Source organism: Microplitis mediator, chromosome 2 (assembly GCF_029852145.1).
Source record: "Microplitis mediator isolate UGA2020A chromosome 2, iyMicMedi2.1, whole genome shotgun sequence".
Lineage (NCBI taxonomy): Eukaryota > Metazoa > Arthropoda > Insecta > Hymenoptera > Braconidae > Microplitis > Microplitis mediator.
In genome coordinates this window covers 6,667,549-6,691,292 of record NC_079970.1, presented here as the reverse complement: position 1 = coordinate 6,691,292, position 23,744 = coordinate 6,667,549, and the positions used below count along the sequence as shown (strand labels likewise).

Genomic DNA, 23,744 nt, shown 5'->3' with positions numbered 1-23,744 from the left:
AACCGTAAAAAAATTGAAAATGGTCTGGAGTCAACATGGCACCCGGTATCACTCAAGGATTCACTTTCCATTTGATGGTCGGATTACCCTTCAACTTTCAAAGGTATAAATTGAAGAGTTCTCTTTTATCGTCGAAAAATTTCTGAAAATTTTTTTATTACTTCATTTAATTTATTAATTTAAACAGAAAAAAAATATAATTTTTTTTTTTTTAATACACGACAAAATATAATAATTATCGTTTGTGTAAAATTATTATTTTTATAAGGTATATCTGTGCTAAGAAAGTTAAGATGAAAAGTTATAAGTGTTATCGCAGAGTACCAGGCGTTTTTACACCAACGTTTTAAAGATTTTGTGAATAATCGCAAAAAGTTTTAAGATACTTTTAAGCGTATTATAAATTTATATTTAAGCTTTTGAAAGCTTATTCTAAAAGATACTTATCTTATAAAAGGATCTTAAAGTTTATATTAAAATACTTAATTAATAATTGTTCTAATTCGATTACTTTCAAGTTGTATTGAAAAATTATTATTTAAGATAAAGTTATCAAAAAAGACGGAGTAGAGTCGAAAATAAAGAGTTAAAAATTTACAAAAAAAAATATTGTTTTTTCATTTATAGTCACTGAAAGCTTATTGATCTGAACTTAAAGTAAAAATCAGATGAGAACTGAAGCTTTTCAATTGCCGCAAGCTTCATCAACTCGGCTTACTTGTTTGAGCGATATCATCGATTTAAACTTTTAAGAAGTATTTTCTTTGGTGATAACTTTCTATTAAATTAACTTCTTATATTAGCAGAAAGTTTAAATCAGAAATTTATCTTCAAGTTTTTAAAAACAAACGAAATTATTTATTTTATGAAAAAAAATCTCAATTTTTGCTCAAGTAACTTGAAAATTTGTTAGTATTCACTTAATGTATCAACTTTCAAAATATTGGTATTATTTTTTATCAATGAAGAAATAAAATACCGTTGCGGAGATAGGGGTGGGAGGGGGAAAACGGGGTACTTAAGGACTCAAAAACGTTAAATTTTTCTTTTTAACGATCTTAAAAGTGGATAGATAAAATTTTCAGCTGACGCTAAAAAAAAATTTGTAATTTTTTGTGGAAAAAATAAAGTACCTCCTAAAAAAGGTGAAAAATAAAATTTCTGGAAATTAAATCTTCTGGTAAGTAATTTACATAAAGAATACAGTCGACTTCCATTAACTCGGACAGTTAATCTACAGAGGAGTGGAAATTTCTTGGAATTTCCTAGTTAACGGATGCCTCTTCTCCCTTAAAAAGTAAACTATACGCATGCGCAGTTATATAACATGTATGATGACATCGCAGAGCACTCGGCGCGATACCGACATGGTCTGGGTTCGATTCCCAGTTCGGGCTATCTATATTTTTCTCAATTTATAAATTGTCTTATTGAGAAGGTTAATTGTAAGTTTAGGTTTCACTATATTTTAAAATTGGTATATAAATATACACAGACCCATACAAATGTATAGCATTGGGTGAGAGACAGCGTAGCTTGTAGTGGAGGTCAAGATTGAAGGGAAGTTTCTCGAGATATTGGAATCCAAGTTAATGGAGTTCAACTGTAATTAAATTTCACATAATTATTGGATGCAAAGGAAGAAAAAAAAATATTAATAGTTTTTAGGCTAAAACCAAAGTCATTAGCATTTTTCGACTAAAATTTTCGATTTCTGAAAAATTTTAACAATAGTATATTACTACCCTAGGCCAGAAAGTTGGATTTCCTGGCGCATGGAATATAGATGCCGAGGCTTCGCCAAGAAAAAAATATTTATTCAAAATAATTTAATTATTTGTGGCCTCATCTGTAACTCCGAAATCATATAAGTATTCATTTTTTTCTCTCAAGAAATTCTTCTTGTGCAAAATATATATATAATTTATTACAAAATTATCTGAAAATAATTATTGAGCCAAGAAAATTTTTTCTGGGCAATGGTATTTTTTTTCTTATATGGTTTAATTTATAATAATTGACAATATGGTTACAGACTTAAGAAATAAATGTAAAGAGAGTAATTATTAATGGTATTCCCAAATCGTACTAAATGCTTTTGTACCATGAAACAATCGTTGATAAATCATGTGCATGTGTACATACTGTCATGATCAAGCGTTTAACACCCTATGGGTATGATAATTTAACCCACGGGGCGTACGCTCTATATACGCTTATCTATCCAACCAACTTGACCAAGCCAATAAAATTCCACAACTCATCGATAAACTGAGCAATCATATGCCCATTTTATCACAGTAATAACCTATTCTATGCATATGCCCGTTATTTTTTTCCTTCTCTTTCTCAATACCTACGTTCTTATTGTTAATATTATTATTATTTTACAAAATCGGTGTAAATTTAATTTCATAATTTTTAACTTCCCGCTAAGAAAATTGCAAATTTTCAAAAAAGGGAAGTTATTCGTTTCGGTCCGATTTTCGAAAATCGAGTTTTCATCAGATGTCGACGTTTTGAGGTCCTAGGAAACTATTCTGACTATTCCCTGGTGGACGTCCGTATGTGTGTGTGTGTGTGTGTGTGTGTGTGTGTGTGTGTGTGTGTGTGTGTGTGTGTGAAATTTTTTTTGTCCGACGATATCTTTGGAACGGATGAACCGATTTGAACGTACTTGGTGGCGATCGAAAGAGCTCACCAAAACTTAGTCTTGATTAGATTTTGGGGTAAATCGGCCATGTAGTTTACAAGTTATACAAAGAATAAGAATTAAAAATTTTTTTTTATTTTAGTTTTTTATTAATTTCTCAGAAACGACTTATACGATCAACTTCAAAATCTAATCAGCTCTAGAACTCAATAAAACACGTCGATTGCCGCCTCAATCATCAAAATCAGATAATTCGTTCGAGAGTTATCGCGGGAGAAAGAAATGGTAAAAAACAGTTTTTTGCGAATATCTTCGAAACAACTGAACCAAACAATTTCAAAACTTTATCAGCTCTAGAACTCAATAAAATACGCCGATTGCCGCCGCAACCATCAAAATCGGTCAATTCATTCCTGAGATATCGTGGAAGAAAGAAATGCTAAAATCGGTTTTTTTTTAAAACAATGGCACACTAAAGTATTTTCGAGCTCGAAGAGCTCGAAAATGTATCCACAACAATGTTTTCGAGCTCGAGGAGCTCGAAAACAGCGGGAAGTTTTGGGGCTGGCCCGCAGGGTCAACCGATAGACAGATTTTTTTTTTCACAACACCGAGTGCTGGGTCTACATTTCCTCTGGGATTTCTCTGGGATTTCCAGAGAATTTAACTAGCGACAATTCAATTTTTTTTTTTTCAACACCGAGTGCTGGGTCTACATTTCCTATGTACTCACAACAATGTTTTCGAGCTCCTTGAGCTCGAAAACAGCGGGAAGTTTCGGGGCTGGCCAGCAGGTTCAACCGAAAAACAGATTTATTATTTTTGTTTCGTTCCGAAAAATCACTCCTTTATTATCAGACCATAATCTGAATTTACACGAAAATTTTTAAGTGAAGTATAAAAAAAATTGTTGGTATAAAAAAAAAATTCAAAAATTTTTATTGATATTGACAATTCGGCTGCCCAATTTCAAAACACAATAACTGACAAAAATAAAATTTTTGAAATATGCATCGAATCATGTTCACAAGACTCCACTGGAACTAAAAATACTAAAAAATCGATTTCGAAAAATTCGTCACTTACTGTGTTTTGAAATTGGGTAAACGAATTGTCTTGAAAAATGTTGGCTTCGGCAGGATAATTTGGAACCCCTTAAAAAATAAATTTTTCTGTGTATTTTTGAATTCGAAATTGTGTATTGATTGCGCGGATAAAAAAATTATTCAAGTCATGTCTAAACATCGTTATTATTATTATTATAATTATTATTATTGTGAACATTAATTATTATATACCAGTAGTCAAAGATACATATATTTATATCCATAAGGATGCACACAACACAGTTTCCAGCTTCATGCATATTTCATCCAAACGATTATCGGCAATTGAATTCGACATAACTAATCAGGCATTAATTGAAAATTATTCCAATAATTTGTCGGTATTATTAAAATTAATAAAAACATTACCAGTATTACTACTTACTAAATTGTAATTAAACAACTCGTGCATAATTATAATAACAATTACTTTCGTACGCCCTGTTTATTAACGAAAAATAAAATACATAATTTTTAGTGGGTCATACATGCATATAATTAAAATGTGTAAATATATATATATATATATATATGAGGATGTACACCTGCGTTTTATAAAATAGCCGTCGAAGCTTATAAACAGCATTTATATTTTACAATCGCACAAAACGATGAAGGGTGTTCGACTCATTTTAAAATAATTGCTTGTAATATGCACCCTCTTTAATTTTATTTCGAATATTTTATTATTATTTGTCTGAGGGTTGTTATGTTGAACGTTTTAACTGCTTCAGTTTCTACGTCTCTAAATGTATATGAGTAGTGTTTAAGTACATACATATATTAATGTAAATTTATAGGTAATTATATATTTTATATTTACACGTCTCAATATACTAATTTATTACGGGTATAATTTTCGATAGTTTAAATAGTAATTATTGATTTGTAAAACTTGGATCGTGCATTCAACTTAGACTTGCGGAAGTATAATTTTTTTAGTATTTAGATCTATGTAGACCAAAGCTAAAAAACTGAAAATGATCAAACAATAAAAATTCATACACGCAGAGGGAAATATTTTAGTTTCTTTATGTCCGAATTGTAATGATTACCATCGCAAAATTTTAAATTGTAACTATCTTAATATATTAACAATACCAAATAGTCGTCTAGTTAAATATGACAAATCTTTCATTGTCACAGCGATTAGAGTTTGGAATCTTTTGCCGCCAAACTGTACTAATATGCCGACATTTATTGAGTTTAGAAAAGCCTGTTTTGATTATTTCCGTGAGCAAGAGATGAATTAAATTTAATTGATGAATGTATGATCTATGATTATATCTCATATTGTATTATTGTGTTATATTGTATTTTATTATTGTGTCATGAGATGAATTATTGAGAATAGTATTGTTGAAATTGTAAAGGAACATAAGAACAAAATTTTATACTATGTATATTTTATGTATTTTTGTTTTTGATGGCCGCAAGAAGTCATGGCCAAATAAATTATATTATCTATCTATCTACAATACGTATAGTTATTACTATCATGTAAGATGGTAACCATTACTATCTTGCGTTAGTAACATAACAATCTGACGCAGCTGATATGCCTAGTTCTTTTTAATACCAATTAAGATAGTAGAGGATACTTTCCCCATAGTAAAAATTACTATATAGCATAGGAGAACCTACTATATTCACATTATAGTTTTTATTATATCAATATAATAGACCGTATTAAGCTGCAATAGTATAAATTTTACAATTTTTTTCTCTCAGTGTAATTAAAAAAAAAAATTCGGAACTGTACGCAGAAAAAAAAAGGATTTCTTGGCGCAAGAAAAATTTTGCATTATGAAATAAAAACAAAAATTTTCTCAGGGCTACAAAAAATTTCTTAGGGCAAGAAATTGTTTATCGCCCAAAAAAAATTTTTTTTGGCTTAAGAAAATTTATTCTCGCCTTTTTTTCTAATCCTTGTTTTTCTGTGTACAACAAGAATTTCAAAAAATTTGTAGATCTTAGAAGGTATACATGAATCTAAATAGATCTATCGATAGAAATGAAGATCTAAAATTTGAATAAATTAATTCTGCATTGATCTAATTTTAGATCTAAATTTTTTTTTTCTCGGGTGTATCAGTTAAATTTCTTTTTTAATTTTTAAAAAATGAGCTCAAGAAAACATTTTTAACTTTCTAAAATATTCCGCAAGTTAAAAAAATTACCTTAAAAATTAGTAAAATTCTATAACTTTTCACGTATATGTTACTTGTAAAAATATCAAAATCGTAGTTTGGTTGAATAAAAATTTTAAAAATATATTTTTTCGGCATTTTCCAAAATCAAATTAATACTTTCGTCTTTTTAATCTCAATTCGATTTAAACATGAAAATTGAAATATTAAATTTTTTTCACCCGGATTTTGCTTGCCATTTAACAAATTAACATTTAATAAATTAAAATGCTAAAGAATTTCCGTCATTTTTAAAATATTCATATTTTAAATCACGGATAAAAATAATACCGTACAATAAAACCAGTAGTCAAACCAGCTTCTGGATTTTCCTACATAATGTAACGCTTGCATACCATAAAAATAAAAATGCATATCAGTTTTATGATCATACAACTCTTTTTACTCTTTAATACGTAAGATCAATAGTATAAAACCTTTAATATATGTACATGATTATATCGTAAGATATTTTAAAAATTACAAACATTTCTTTAATCACAAAATCGATAGCGTTCATTTAATATTAATAATTGTATCAGTACAATGGCAAGTACATTGGCTATAAATTTACTAGATTACTAGCAGTCCTACTAATTTATTAAAATTTTTTTATCATTCTCAGATAGCGTTTCGCCGATATTTATACATATATATAAAATATATCCATAAACAAAAATTTTTTATTGTTAATGCCCTAGTTATTGATCTTGTTTTTATAAATATTAAATTAATTCATTCAACGTAAGACCGATTAATAATTAATGAACATTATTCATATTTTTACAATATGTGGGGTATAAAATACAGAATAGACTAATTTTTATCAAGGATCTGCAATAAAAAAAATTATGTCTCAAGAGTTATGATTATGAGTTAACTCATACTATAAATTATTTACTGAGGTCAATAACCTTTTTTAAGACGTTACAGTTGACATGAAAAATAAAAAAAATAGTAAAAATGTCAGTAAATCATTTCCTTTTACTATTATAGAATAATAAAGAAAAAAAAAAATTGATAATTTTCGGTTCGGTAGAGATGAAAAGACGAGAGATATATCGTAGGTGTGGTCGTATGAGACGTAGTCGTGGACTTGTGATGGTACTGTTACAACTGGGCCAAGCTGAGAAAGGGGTTAGAGTATTCAGTAAAGTAGTCTGAGAAAGGAGTTCAGTGACTACAGCAAAACTCGAATCGACATTGTTGGACTTGGCTTCCGGCCATTTTCTAGCTATTGATCCACGACGTTCTAGTCCTACATGTAATTATAGATGTATCCTAAATTACTCCGAAAAAAATAATAAAAATAATAATAATGATAAATCATAAATAATTTTTATGCCAGAGCTTACATTGACACACAAAAAACTAAAGCTTATCAATCTATCTAGGTATGTTGTTTTGTTGACTGGTACCCCCGTAAATTTTTTTTCGCTCATTTCTTACGCTTGCCACGTAACATAAAACAAGACAAGCACGCACCCTTTTTGCCGAGTAAGGCGAAGGGTCTAATGAGGTCTTGGAAGCGCGTGAGGGCGACTAGAAAACTTTTTTGACAGTGAGTTACGTCCCCTCGGGTTATTTATTAGTTCCTTTTACGTCCCCACAACTCAAAACGACTTTAGCAACTTGTATCTCACTCTTTTAATGCTACATTTTGTGTGTTGAGGAAACCAATTTTAGTTCAATCTCTTTTCCAATAGTACATACTGATCTAATTCACAATTCTATCAATAACCTATCTGAGAAATTGATTTTTTTTTTCAATTTCCTTTTGGACTTACGAATATTCCCTGTAAAAAAAACTGATAAAGTCTACGCTATCCCGGTGTTAAAATATCACCGGTAGCGGTGTTAATTTTTTCCTAGTGTTAAGCGTTGTTAAAAAAAAGTAGTCGCATGGTATTTTTCCAACGTTGGCATAGGAAATTTGACTATAGTAACATAGAAATTATTCATGTGTTATATAGAAAAATCACTTTGTTTACGTAGGAAATATTTCAATGTTGACGTAGTGATTATTCTTATAGTAATATAGTAAAAATAACTACGTAACACACGGAAATTCCTACACGAAGACATTATTCTCATTTGAAATGCTGTGGTGTCATACACGATGAAAAAAAGCGGTAATACTTCTCGTCTTAACGAAATAACTATTTCCATCTTTACATTTTAAAGATTCTCATTCTTCTATGTTAACTTTTTCTATCGGAGATGGTAAGCATTCTTATCCGAGATGATAATCATTACTATCTAGATGCTAACTATTACTATCAGCAATAATTAATATTACTATACGAGAAACGAATAGTTAACATAAAAGCATGGGAATGATTATCACATACAATATGAAAATCATTCTCTATGACAAGATGGTAATAGTTAGCATTTTTTTTTTTTCAATGTGTACTAAGGCTTGGGCTCCATACCTAATGAACTTTGAAAATTGAACTTTACCAATTTGAACTTTGGCAATTTGAACTTTGGCGATTTGAACTTACCTTTTTTCTTAGGTTTTGTGAGCGTGGAAATATAAATTATGTAAACCTATACGCTTGAAATAGTACGGTGCCTTTTTTTCAGGGGTTTTGTATGCGTGGACATATAAAATATATACCTATACGCTTGAAAATTAATTCGTTAAATATACTATTGTTATTTTCATAAAAGTTAAAATTTAAAAAGTTTAAATTGCCAAAGTTCAAATTGTCAAGTTCAAATTGGTAAAGTTCATTAGGTCGGTTACCAAGGCTTGACCACGTTAACCACCTAACGGAAATTGAAATAAACACATGCAAAAATTACTATGGTCATAGTAAAATTTACAGCGACTGTATCATAAATTACTGTAACCATTGTAAATTTAACAATTCCCAGGTGGTCAACATGGTCCGGCTTTACTATGACACACCATTTTCACACATTTTTTTTACAGCACAGTTATATATCTGTTCAATATTAGTATACATAATCTTATTATATAATTGTCGAAATTTCGATGCATGTATTTGAAAATAAAGTAAACTATAAATTCCAATTTGATGAATGACAATTTTATTAATATGAAATTTATTTCTCAGAGTTACGTAAATATAAAGGAGGGTGCATTGCCCCAGGTGTAAATATACGATGAATGAAATCGAAAAGTGACATGTGATATACGTTATAGAAAAAAAAATTATAACTGATGTAGATATGAATATATGTATATATAAATGTAATTGTTCAGGAGTGCATCGTTGACCAACCCTGATCTATAACAACACAGTATCGAGTAGAATATTACCGAGAGGATAAATACGTTTTTACAGTTTGTACAAACGTAACGCCCATCGTTGGAATAAACGTCGGCGATTCTTCTGTCTAGTCTTTTTTCTGTTGGCTTGCTCCATAAAATTATTTTAAGTATAAATTGCAAAGCGTTACGAATTAAGGATGAAAATTTCTAACCATTAGTTCCAACTTATTTTTTAAACTGACAATTATTTCTTTTGTTGAAATAAAACTGCGCAGTTATTTATTAAAGGTAATAGTCACTTATGAAATTGTTTTCGGTTGTTTCTAAAACAAATTTAGGATATTAGTTTTGTAAAAAAAATGTTTTTAGGAAATTTAATAAGCAGTTGCATAGATTTTATAAAAAAATGAATATTTGAATTTCTTTTTATGACAAGATTGAATTAAATTAGACTTTAAGATGCCGTTTAAAATTATAATTGATATTTTGTGAGAGAAAATCCCTGATTAAAAACTCCGATTGAAACCACTGAATTCCGATTGAATCCGATTGGTTTCGATTGAAATCCGATAGACTTTCAATCGGAATTCATTGGTTTCCATCGGAGTCTTTAATCAGGGATAGTTTAGAATAAACTACCCAATTTCTAGCCACCTTGAAAACGTTCTAAAAATTTTTTTTACACTTTACGAAAATAATTAAAACCTAAAGACAATATTATAATATTGATAATTATAATTATTCAAAAAAATATGTAATCAAGTAAATAAATTTGCAGCAAAGTACCAATAGGACTCTGTCTAGTTTTATATTAAAATAATACATAGTTTAATATTTAAAAAAAAAACTGATTCAGTTAAATATTTATTTAATGAGTACAAAAACGAATTATTATCGGTCTTAAAATTATTTTTTTGCAATTAGATTTTTTCTAAAAAAGCACAGAAAAATTAATTTTCAAAAATTTTTTATAAATAAACAAATAATTAATGATTGAAAAGTTTTATTTAAAATTTATTTTTAGTCACGATTTTTTATAAAAAAAAAATCCAAAAAAATGATGTTGATTTGTAAATTTTGTAAATATTTATTTTTGAACCATTTGTACTAAAATAAATCAACTATCGGAATTGACAGGTATTTTGATGGAAAAAAAAAAGACACTGATTGTCCTATTGTATTGAAATGAAGCACACATAGTATTCAACAATATTAAATTGCTCAAAACACCTGCTTACCTTTCATTTCAGAAAGACAGTTATATCCGCATAACCGACTGTATTTCCTAAATTTCCGTAATATCAGTCACTTCCATGTATGACATCCGATATCAACCTTCAAACGATGAAACAAACGTCGATACATCAAATTCGACAGTAGATAATTTGTTTCGATTTTTTTTTCTGCATTAATATGTAAGTAAATTGAACTTGAATACCAGAATATATTTTATAAAAATTTACTTGTTATCGAATCGATTCAATAATTAAAAAATATTCTCATAAATCAACTAAAGAAGATTGAAATAATTCAAGTGAAAATTTAATTAACAGTTTGAAACAGACTAATACTTAGAAAATCAATCTTTAACTTTCAATTAAAATCGTAATTTTCATTTCGATTCATTCCTTATTATTTATACATTGGGCAGAATATTAACAAAAAAACTTCAAAGTGTGAAGCTTATTGCACAACTCTTAATGCGAAGCATTAGAGTGTGCTTTACGATCGAAAAATTCAGTTTGCCTCTTTTTATCTTTGCTGTTCAGTTCTTTGATTCTTGGGTATCTTGAGACCCGAGGCCTTTGACGTGAGATTTCACCTACCAACCAGTGACAAAATCATCATCCTCCACTACTACAGATAAGGATCGGCAAGAACTTCAATACAAGATAGATGGACGAGGAACATTACAACGAAACCCTTCGACGTCATGTTATCTTCCCCCGTCTTTCTTTCGTATTAATTATTATTTAACCAAATTATTTTACTATTAATTAACGAGCTCAGTAATTTTTGTATTTGTAAAACAAATATTAATTGCCTCTATTTGAAAGTGACATACACACATAAAAAAAAAGGATTTCGTGGCGCAAAAAATTTTTTTTCATTATACCAGCATCGAAACTTGAAGTTTCAGTGTCTCTACAGCCCGTCGAAACAAGCTAATTTCAAGCCGATGCTGCAAACAACTGCTAGCGAATTCGTATTTCAAAAATACCTTCATACAGCGGGCAGAAACATGCGTATTTCTTCCCTTGGGAAGAAACACAATTGTTTCTGCCCGGTGTCAGTTATATTCAATGTTCATTTGCAGCCTTATTACTCTCATTTGTTTACTTGTCACTTCAGTTTACTCATTTTATTTTTTAAGTGACAGTTTTAATAAGCCAAATAAAATTACTAAAAAATGAGTGAAAATAATATTTTTGTCTTATTTACTATTTAATAAGTGGCTGTAAATCACATATTTCTCATTCTCTTACAGTTCTCCGCATCATCGGCTTGAAATTAACTCGTTTCTTACTGGCTACTGACACTGAAACTTGAAGTTCCGATGCAGGTAATCATGAAAAATATAGTGTGTGACTCAGGATAAAACACGATTTCAGACTGCGGGTGATGTCAGCCTTCACCCTAGTCTAAAATCGTCTTGCTTCATCCCTTGTCACACAATATACTATTGAAACATGAAAAAATTTTTTGCACCAATTTTTTTAGAGTTTTTCTAGTACTAAGAAAATTTTTGTTTTCATTTCACAATAAAAAATTTTTCTTGCGCCAAGAAATCATTTTTTTTGTATATTTGATATAATATACTGTAATAAATTTTAGGAGTGGATAACTTTTTATTCACTGAACCTCGTCCGAGTGAAATTGATTCCAGAGGGAAATTTATTTTGACATTAAAACTACGGATCGGAGTAAATGCGAATTAAAATAAAATCCAAATCAGTCTGAAATCATCCCCGATTCTTACAGTGTAAGTCTTTGAAGATGTGCAATGAAGAATAAAACAGTAGAAAATTGATACATATACTTATAAGTATAATAAATAAAATATATTATTAATGATTGTCTTTGTGTTGAAAATATGTTATTGAACTACATACGAGAGAAATTATTCGGGTTAGACTGCCGTGACTATTGGCTGCTGTTGAATTGGATTCACAGTTATGAATTATTGCCACCGGAGTAATAACTGATGCCGAAACTATTTGGCGCATTCCTATGACTACAGGGTGCATAGACAGAGAGAGAGATAAACAGACAAGGGTAAAAGAGAGAGAGAGAGAGAGTTATCCGCATCGTATGAGCGCATACCTCTCAGTTTCTCGATGTAGTAGAGCTCTCAATGTGCCCCGAGCCTGAGAACGCGAGTACAATCGATAACCAGGAATTAATTTGCCAAATAAAATTTTCTTTATATAAATTAATCTATATTTAATTAATATATAATACGTATTGATTATTACGTTATCTATTATCACTCGTATTCAATCTACACAGATAACAAAATTTCGAAATCAATATTATTTACCGATAACATATTTTTGATATTCTGTCAATTTATTTATTTATTTATTACATAAACAATTTAAATTATTTTTATTTTAAAGTATAATCAAAGTCATTTATTTTGAATTGATTTTAAATATTTTACTACATATAAATTTTAAATTATTATCCATCAATGCTTCGATTGCTCCGATGAGAAAAATTTACAAAAACTAAATTTATCATTTAAAATTTATTTTTAATAATGAATTTATAAATTACATTTCCCCTAATTATTTTTGAAGCAAATTTTGGTGACCATTTGATAAAATATTTATACTATACAACATTAAGTTGATAATCATTTGATATAATTTGTAAATAATTAATTGTTTTGTATTAATTGATTTGTTTAGAAGTTTAATCAGTTAAGAATATAAATAAAAACAAAGAGCGAATTCGTAATAATTTTTAAACTCAAACTAATCAGAGCTTTTAGCTTTTAGTCAGTTGAATCGATACGTGCATTGCGTAAGCACTGAACATATATATTTCTCCGCTTGAGATCAACGAACCTTCTCCCGCAAATAATTTAATCTAGAAGCGCTTAAAGAGATTAGTATTTTTATTATAACACGAATGTTCGGGGTTTATTCATTCAGATTTAAAAAAAATATTTTTTTGGTTTATGATTTACACAGAAGTTGTTTTATAAAAATATTCTGCTGAGCTCTGTGAGAAACGAGGATTAAATCCACTGCAAAAACACGTTGATGGAATAGCTAAAGACGATTATGTTCGTTTTTCTACGCTTGTTTGGTTATATTCTTTACGCTGTGACAATAATTCATATTTTTACCGGGAGAGCGCTACCGAGATCCGCCATTTTAAGTAGCATATTTTGGATAAAGTTTCGCATTTACTGTACAAAAGTCATTATTTCGAGTTTATTATTATTGTAATCACTTTTATATAAATTTGAATAGTCATATCCAAAATGGTGTACTGAAGATATCAAACGGATTTAAAAGAAGTGTTAGGAAACTAATTAAAGAACATATATGATATGAAGACGCCATCTTATGAACGAGGTTCAAGGATACAAGAGGATACACCCATAAAACAATTTTTTTCAATTCCTGAGCAAGTCTGCTCTCAAGATCGATAGGTGCTAGTGTAGTTTTCTACGTATGTGTCTTGCTGCAGATACTTGTGACCAGATTTAAATTGCAACGCTTACACAAGAACGTCGTGCCAGATTATAAGTCAATTCTGGAGGAAAACTATAGTCGAAAATAGTTACGCATAGCTTGCTCAAGATTTGCTCAAGGCTGGAAATTGACCTTGAGCTTTGAGCTTTGAGCCTTGAGCCTTGAGCAGATCTTGAGCAAGCCATGCGTAAGAACGGACTGCAAGTTACTGGCGCAAGAAATGCGTCAGACACTTTTTATTGCACCGTGTTCAAGATATCTTTAATGTTTTCGCGTACGATAACATAAACAAAACATACACAAATCTTGACATAGGTTTCTTGATGTACGATCTTATGAAAGAACCATGCGTAGAAAAAGACAGTAGCAGCTAGGGGTCTTTTGCTCAAGATACTTACTCCAGAATCTTGCTCGAACACGTGTTACTAGGGACACAAGATCATTCATCTATAGATTCTGGAGTAAGTGTCTTGAGCAAAAGACCCCTAGCTGCTAATGTCTTTTTCTACGTATGTGTCTTTCGCAAGATTATGAATCAAGAACCCTATGTCAAGATTTGTGTATGTCTTGTTTATGTTATCGTACGCGAAAATATTAAAGATATCTTGAACACGGTGCAATAAAAAGTGTCTGACGCATTTCTTGCGCCAGTAACTTGCAGTCCGTTCTTACGCATGGCTTGCTCAAGATCCGCTCAAGGCTCAAGGCTCAAAGCTCAAAGCTCAAGATCAATTTCCAGCCTTGAGCAGATCTTGAGCAAGCTATGCGCAACTATTTTCAACTATAGTTCTCCTCCAGAATTGAGTTATAATTTGGCACAAATTTCTTGTGTAAGGCTTGCAATAGGCTTGCAATTTAAATCTGGTCACAAGAATCTGCAGCAAGACACATACGTAGAAAAAAACACTAGCACCTATCGATCTTGAGAGCAGACTTGCTCAAGAATTGAAAAAGATTGGTAAATGGGTTCCTTCTGACCAGAAACTGACATCAAAATCTAATTACTTATAAATATTTTCAAAAGTTTTCAATGATATAAATAAAGAAGATGAATGATAAAATAATTCAATAATAGTGCAGATGACGGAATGTATTATTTGAGAGATCTGATATTGGAGATAAAAAGTTCTACCCGTGTAAAAAAAAATTATATATATAATTGTACAAACTTATATATAAATATATATAATAGTTTTTTTTACATGTAATTGTATATACTTACATATATTCTCAGTAAATATGAATTTTAATTTATAAAAATTATATACTTCAAAAATTTAATAATTTAATTGTTAATAAATTAAAAAAAACGTAACTTAATTTAAAACGAACCTTTAAAAAATGAATAATAATGAAGCCGCGCCCTATTACAATGTTGACATTTATCAACTGCAAATAATTAACTGTATGCACTTAGGATCTAGTTGCACATACGTCAGAAACAAACATCCGTCTGACAAAAAGTATGTGGGTGTAAAAACTTTTTTTTGCAGTAAATAAAAAATATATGAGAAGTGTACAACAGGCCTGATACATTTGTTTAGATTTGTAACAAAAACAAGTTAATAACTAAAAAAAACATTAACGAACAAATAAAAAAATCGGAAAATAAGAAAAGCAAATAAATAAAAAAAAATATTAACGTGTACGAGGATAAACGAGACCGCGAAGGGCTTAGAGAAAAAAGATGGAGAGGATCACCAAAGTCGGTAGTAAGGATCAATACCACTTCCACTACTATAATATAACTTCAATAACAAATACTAAGTCGCTAGTATTTGATATATTTCTATCCACACAGTAATGACTCTTTATCTGCACAATATTAAGGCTATTCCATATAAATTTATATTTATATATTTTTATTACTTATTTTATTGGTACAAATATTTTATCAATTTTCGTACTAATATAATTGTAAGCTATCAGATCATTTACGGATCTTATTTGTGTACAAATATTTTATATATAAATCATACAATTAAATCTTAATTAAAAAGGAAAAAAAATCTGCATTATGTATAACAATTAAATGTAATGTAATAAACACTCATGAAGTGTCAGTTGATATTAGTAAAATAATTGTATTTACTCGAAAAAATCCGCGACCTCTGCAAGCTCACGAGCACGAGCTTGTTCATGAGCCCATCGGTCTTCTGCAAGTTTGTCACTTACTGCCCATTTGTCATGATAAACTCGTTGTCCACACGTTGGACATTTTTTACCGCCTAAAAATAAATTTTTAAGTACACTATTTCATTTTAATTAAGGTCATACAGTATACAATATTTTTTACGACCTAACATAGAAAACTGAACTACACCCGTGTAAAAAAAATTGTTGAAAAAGTGTTGGCTATTCTAAACTTAAAAACGTGACACAATAACAAACTTTTTTCCAACTTCGAAAAATACAAAGAAAAAAAAATAATTGGATTTAATACTAAAAATTAACAATTTAGACTCTTTTGTTAACTTTTTTTGACTCTCCTTTAAAAGTCCTAGGGTTCATCATTTTTTTCAGTGCAAAATACGTCAGAAAAAACTGATGTTGAACTATTTCTGAACGTGTTTTTCTTAACATGTCTTAATAATATTAGGATATTCATTGATTTTTCTTTTAAATTTTCAAAAGTTTAAGAAACGTTAAAAAAAAGTTCGTCGTTGTGTCACGTTTAAAGGCCATTCTCAGACAGTGTCCCCCACTTTTTAAAAATATTCAATGACTTTCAACTGACATAACCATACTAAAATTTTATTAATTAATTAAAAAAAAATTAAAACCTTAATTGAAAAAAGGACAGCGTAGTCGTAATTTCGTTGAGATATAGAATTTTAAAAAAATTACTTACAATTGATTTAAAATTTGTAGAATAAATTTTAGCCAGCAAAATTAAAAAATTCGAATTATAAAATCGACATGACGATTTTACTGAAATTTATTTAACGAATTTTGTTCAACTCCTAATTGATATCAAGTGTAAATAATTTTTTTCAATTAATGCTTTAATTTTTTTTTAATTAATTGACAAAAATTTGATACTCTTATGACAGTTGAAAGTCATTGAAAATTTCTAAAAAGTGGAGGGCACTGTCTGAGAATGGCCTTAAAGTTTTGGATAGTCAACGCTTTTCCAACCTTTTTTGAAATAATGTATGAATTTTTTATTAAATTATTTTAATATCGAAAATTACTTAAATTTTATTAGTAATTAATATTTTGTTAAATAATTAACTAACATGCCGCATATACCAGCGTATAATATAATACCAGCGGTGAAAAAGACGAGACCTAATTTCGAAATTACGTCTCAAGTGTTTAATATAAAGTAATATCTTGTAATTAGTCGTAAGTATCACAGATATTAATAGTGTATTTCATTTCATAAATTTTTTAATGTTTTATAAAAATTTCCGTCAATAAGGAAGTAAATAATTTAGGTCTTTTTAAATAATTATTTTGTTAATAATATTTATAGCAGGGGTGGATGTTGGCTAAAATCTAGCAATCGGGAACTTTGTCATAAAAATTTATGTGAAAGCTTTTCTTTGTGTACAAAAAAAAAACATAAAACTTTAGGCAAATAAAAAACTGTCGACCCAGAGGCTTGTTTGCTTGACATGGAATTATTAATCTAAGAACTGTAGCGTTTTTTTTTTTATTTGACGTATAAACTACTTCTTTTTATGTGTGTTTAGTTTTTATTAGGAATGTGCGAATAATTTGAATTTTCGAATTATTCGTAAATTTTTTTTTTAACGACTGAAAATTCTAATACTTTGTCCAATAATTCAAATTTTCGTCAGAGGTAACTCGAGCTCTGACGCGAACTTACGAAAAAATTACTTTTGGTAACTTTGAAAACTAAACTCTCTATCGAAAAAAAATTGATTCGAAAGCTCGTAAGAATTTTCGTGATTTGGATTGTTCGAAAATTGACAAATAATTCCAAAAATCGAATTATTTGATTTGCACACCCCTAGTTTTTATGAATCGTGTTATATGCTGGTACATACGGTAATATTAAATTATCAATAAGAATTTAATCTTTAAAACTATTTTTGTACCCTCGGAAAAAGTATTTCACGTATAGTTATTAATAGATGTAGCTAATAAATTTATTTTTACAAGTTAATTGATGGAGTTAAATTAAAAACACTGAACTCAGTTACTAAAGGAATATTGATTGACCTTCTATAGTTAAACTTATTTTTTCTAGACTTAATAGTCACACGAGGAAAGTAGTTTTTTACTAAAAAAAAAAATCGCTGACGATTTTGATGACATCAAAATTTATAAAAAATTATAGAAAAAAAAAAACTTGAATCAAAAAATTGATTGCAGTAAAAAATCAGAAGAAAATTATAATTTTTCTCAGACTACGAACTAAAATTTTTTTTCTAAATTATCACAATACCAAAAAATTCGTAATCAATTAGACAAGAAAAAATTTTTGAAAACGATTTTTTCCTAAATGTTCATAATGAATAATAAGTAAGGTAATTAATTTATTATATTTACCATGAAAAGGAGGAGTCTTCATATATTTTAATAGACATTCCAAGTGAAAAAGATGACTACAATAAAGTCTTTCTACATGTAAGTTTGCATTTTCATCTAAAATAGCTTCTGCTGGATTTTCTGGAAGACACGATTTTTTGCACCACTGACATTTCTCATTTGGTAATGTTTTAATAGCTCTACATATTTATTAAATAAATAATATCATTTTTTTATTCATTACACTGCAACAAATTTACGGAGTGAACGCGGATTAAATACGGAGTGATTGCGGAGCGGATAACTGTTTATTTATTTAATCCCCTCGAAGTGAAATTCACTCCGAAGGGGAGTTTATTTTAATATTAAAACTCCAAATCGGAGTGAATGGGGATTGAAATAAAATCCAGATCCGTCCGAAATCTCTCCGCCGAAAAGACAAACTTCCTATTTACTCCTTATGTGGAGTGAGTTCAGATTTAAATAAAATCCGTAATCACTCCCGATTTTTTACAATGTATTAACCTTTCGTTACTCGCGTTATGAGCGTGACGCCGCTTTTTTGACTAAAATTCCAATAAAAGTTACTGTATGGGTATTTGTGACTTTATACTTAACCAATTCTTTTTTGAAAATCTATATTTTTTGCTAAATATGTTTATAATTAATAAACATACATTTTAAATATAAAAAAACTATTTTTATGTATCCCTGATTAAACTACTGAATTCGACCGAATTAAAAATTTTAATTCTGCTCAATTTAGTCAAATTCTGCAAAACAGCATTCAATAATTGAAAATTTCTATTCTGTTATATTCTATTAAATTCGGTAAGACAGAATTTAAACGAATTCAAGGATTATTTTCGAATTAGACAGAATAAAACCGATTTAAAAATTTTGAATCTGTTTTTATTTAGTTTAATTCGGAGTCAGAATCAGAAATTTCAGAATTATTTTCGAATTAAACAGAATTAAACCGAATAGAATTATTTAAATTCGTTTGAATTTGGATAGATTCTAGTTTTCCTGCCGAATTAGACAGAATTATTTTTTAAGTTAGGTACCGAATTAACAGAATTTATCTGAATTATATAGAATTAAAAATTCAATTCTGTTTAAGGGGTTACATGGGTTTCCTCCGTGAAAAAACGGCCTATTTTAAATCATTTTTTTTAATATAAAAAATGAAATATTTAATTCAAACTTTTTACTGGCTTAAAGATACAGATGTAATAATTAATTACAGAAATTAAAAAAAAAATATTATAAACTCTGCCATTGTGACGTAATTTCCGGCGAGCCCTCGGAAAAAAGGTGCGTCCGCGTTGACAGCAGATCTCGTAGCAGGATCATTTGAAGTGTTTTAGTTAAGACTTTAAACTAGAACTTGAACGAAGGAAAAAAAAATGAACATTGGATTTTTGGCAGAGGTTTTAACGAAAAAATTCAAAATTTGACAAAAATTTCGCGGCATTTTTTTTTTTTAAATAGTTGTATTTGAAAAAAAAAATCCTCCGTCCAAATCCTTGTAAATTGTATCTCGGAGACCTGTGTAAAATTTCATCAAGATCGGTTGAGTAGTTCTCGAGAAATCTTGACAACCAACTTTGAAAACACAGTTTTGAGTAAAACGCGTTTAAAAATTTGAGTGAAAATAAAAGCTATCCCAGCTATCCTTGAGCGGGCAACTTGTTAAGACTGTATCTCCGAAACTATTACTGGGATCGACTTGAAACTTTAGGACAATATTTTAGAGATGTCGTAGAATTTAATAAGATAATAAAAAAAAATCGATTTTTTGAAGTCGTGAAACCCATGTAACCTCTTAATTCGATCGAATTCCGTTGTTTAATCAGGGTTAACAAAAATGTAAAAAAGCGGCACAGTGCTCATTATGCGAGTTAAATCGTCGATTCAATTTTGCTGACCATGTTGCAAAACGTATTGTTGTTACTGTAAAAAATAATTCATTATTGCATTATGATTTATATGATTTGACAACATCGCATTTCATTTAGAATATGGACGGCAGTGCTCAAAACGCGATGAAAATCGTCGGGCAAGTGAACGCGAGTAACGAAAGGTTAAAAATATAATAATATTAATATACGATTACAAATTACATTAAGCAGATATTTAAATATTATTTACCTGATTAAAAAAGATATCACACAATTCAACGAAGGTGATGGAGAAAATATTTGATTAAGTTGTTTTTTGAGCGGTGGCTCAACACAACGTCGTCCTAGCTCATGAGCTTGACCAATAAAATAACGTGAAAATATCGGCGGAAAATTTGTTTCAACATCATTGATACTAAATTAATATATAAAATATATTACCATATTATTTATATGATTGTAAAAAAAAATAAGTCAAAATGTATTGTAACATAAGTTATTAAAAAATACCTTACTGATGTTAATGGATAGTCATGAGGTACAATTATTTTAGATTTATAAAAATAATTATCTTGATATATTTCTAAATGAATTGACGATGATTTTTGTTTCAATTTAAAACTATCTCGTTCATTCATAAGCTTTTTTATCAATGATATTTCGTCATAGCAACAAATTAATGGATTGTCTTCAATAAAGTTTTGAATGAGTTTTAATGTTGGTAAAATCTAAAATATTAATAATGATTTATTTATTTATTTTAACTTCATTTCATCATTAAAATTTCATTTTAAAAATAATTTATTTCACCTGTGCTTTTCCTATTAAACTTTTACATTCTTTTTCACAAACTTCAGTGAGTTTTAATAATAATTTTGATGATAATGTTTTGCTTTTAAGTTCAATCAAAAGTGGTACTTGAGGGTAATCACTCGGAAATTGGATGCAAACAATTATTTTTTTAAATGTTGTATGTCTATTAATAATAATAAATAATTTAAATAGAGTTCAAATTTGATTGATTAATCCATATTAAAGATATTAAATAAAGAACTTCAGATTATTCAGATCTAACAGCGCACGGAAAGATTGGAACACGACTGGTTACTGTTCTACACCCGACTCAGTACAAGTTTCATAAAGTTGGCAGACAGTTGGATTGATGTGAAAGATTTTCAAAATGCCTGAAGAAGTTATGAACCACAACGAAACGTTGCAGAATTTAAATAAATAACAACATTTCGCTGTTAGATCTGAATAACCTCAAGTTCTTTATTTAATAATAAATAATAATAATAATAATTGATTAATTAATTGTTAATTAATAATTAAATTGTATTCTACACCGAAATAGTTTTTCATAACAGGGGTTCGTACTTCTCTCTCTATTACACTCTAGTCCATGAACGGTACTATCTTTGTTGTACTTGTGCAGTAAATGGAAACTTTGGCCGAGTTTTTCTCTTAAACAAACGAATATTGTCAAACAATTTAAGCGTACTTCGCTAGATTAGACAGTAGTGCATCAATATGCATTCTGTATTTTGTATTTAGAGATTTTGTTTCCGAAAGAAACTCAGCCGAAAATATCTGATAACCCCTGATAATAATTTATGATGCTAACTCAGTAAAATTAGTACAATTCGCGCCAATCAAAGTTTTTATAGTCCTCTCTACAAAATTTCGAATTCTATAACACGCATTAAGACTTCAAACTTTTTAATGCGCACCGTAAAAATTATAATTGATGCTAATTAATTATTTTCTTATATTCCCATTTCCCACATTAATTAATTGACTTTAATTTGATTAATACTTCAAATAATAGTGAGCTATTAATTTAAACAAAATTTTCATCAAAGCGCGTCATCTACCATCCAGACGAGAAACTAAATTTCGCTAACCTCAACGAAAATCGCGAAACAAATTTTTTATATCGAATTGGAATTTATGAACGACAGAAATTCAAACCTTTGATTGTTTCCAGAAAACTTGAAAAAATCTCATTTTAATTTTTTATGAAGACTTTATCGGTTAAGAAACTAATAATTTATTGACTCAAGAAATGTTTTTTTTTCTTAATGTAGAAGAGAACGTTTTACTCATATTTTTAAATTTAATATAAAAGATTAAAACTTTTTTCCCGATGATCCTGAAATTAGCAGACAATTAGCAATTTTTAGATTTTTTTGTCAACAAATCATTTACAAAAAAAATAAAAAAATGCACATGCAAAAAATTTAAAAAACTACAGGTGCAATTTTTTCAAATATTTTGTTTTTTTATAATTTATTGTTTAAAAAAAAATCAAAAAATTATCAGATGTCTGCTAACCAGTATCATTTTTCCCATACTAAAGTTTTATGTAATAGAGAGTTATCAATTTAAATATAATGTGTTATATAAAAAATTTGAATTTCAAATTGACGAATCAAATTGAGTAGAAGCTTAGAGACAATTCGTTTAAATATAAAGTAACAAGTATCCAAAACTAACATTTCTGACTCTTATAAATTAATCGGTTGGGTATTGAGTCCCTTATCTTAAATTATATAAATAAATTATGAAAAATAAAAAATTTACGTTATTTCTGTTCGAACCATAGCTGGCACACAAGAAACAAGTCGACTATCTTTGATAACATTTTCGCAGAGTTTTGATACTTCTTGCAATTCATCATCAATAAATCCCATCTACAAATTAAACTCCGGCTAAATTTAATTAAACAATTGATGACCTAAAAAAAAACCAATAATAATTACATACATACAGTGACAATTAAATAACCTATTAAAATATGGTACCAAAGTAGCAGACATTAAAAAATTTATTCTTTTAAATAAACAAATTACTTACAGACAAAACTTAAAAATTGAAAATCAAAAAGTTTAAAAATAAAAAATATTTTTGTGCAGTCGAAAAATTTTATTTTACTTACGAGTAATTTGTTTATGAAAATTAAAAAATTGAGGCCTGCTATTTTTAATATCATAAAATTAATAATAATATTTAAAGTATAGTCGATAATAAATATATAAATATGATACCTTTTTAAATTAAAATTGTCAGCTTTTCAAATTTTAAAATTCAAATAATTTATTGATAGTAACTGTCATAAAAATACGAATAATTTTTGAATGATTCTCTCAAATTCATTTCATTAAATTATTCGTGATTAGAAAAATTATTGTGCGTAATATATGATGTATATGTAATAATATATGACTATATCTATGTATAGATGGATTATCTATGAATTACTATATTATAGATTGCAATTTTGACCTTCAATAATAAGAGTTGTGATAACGACAGTATAAATCCGGAAACTAAACACTGAGTACTAAAGAAATTATTTCAAAAATTTAAACGTCAATTGTTAAGTTATGAAAACTCTTGTGTATTTACTTGTCATTGTTGTCAATTAATGCCGGTGTCA

At 28.6% G+C, this 23,744-nt stretch overlaps 1 protein-coding gene across 2 annotated transcripts; it reads right to left on the bottom strand.

Moving 5' to 3' along the window:
• LOC130678718 (uncharacterized) lies at positions 1-23,744 on the bottom strand. 2 transcript variants are annotated; one of them, XM_057486146.1, is made up of 7 exons: positions 23,353-23,744; positions 22,889-23,042; positions 21,116-21,281; positions 20,816-21,033; positions 20,556-20,720; positions 18,423-18,601; positions 1-142 (listed from the first exon to the last, which is right to left on the bottom strand). In XM_057486146.1, the coding sequence occupies exons 2-7, from the start codon at positions 22,996-22,998 to the stop codon at positions 126-128; spliced, it is 855 nt and encodes a 284-aa protein (XP_057342129.1). In that variant the 5' UTR covers positions 22,999-23,042; positions 23,353-23,744; the 3' UTR covers positions 1-125. The 2 variants fall into 2 exon arrangements, with proteins under 2 accessions (XP_057342129.1, XP_057342128.1); XM_057486145.1 differs by lacking the exon at positions 1-142 and adding an exon at positions 15,743-16,129 and having other exon boundaries at positions 23,353-23,740.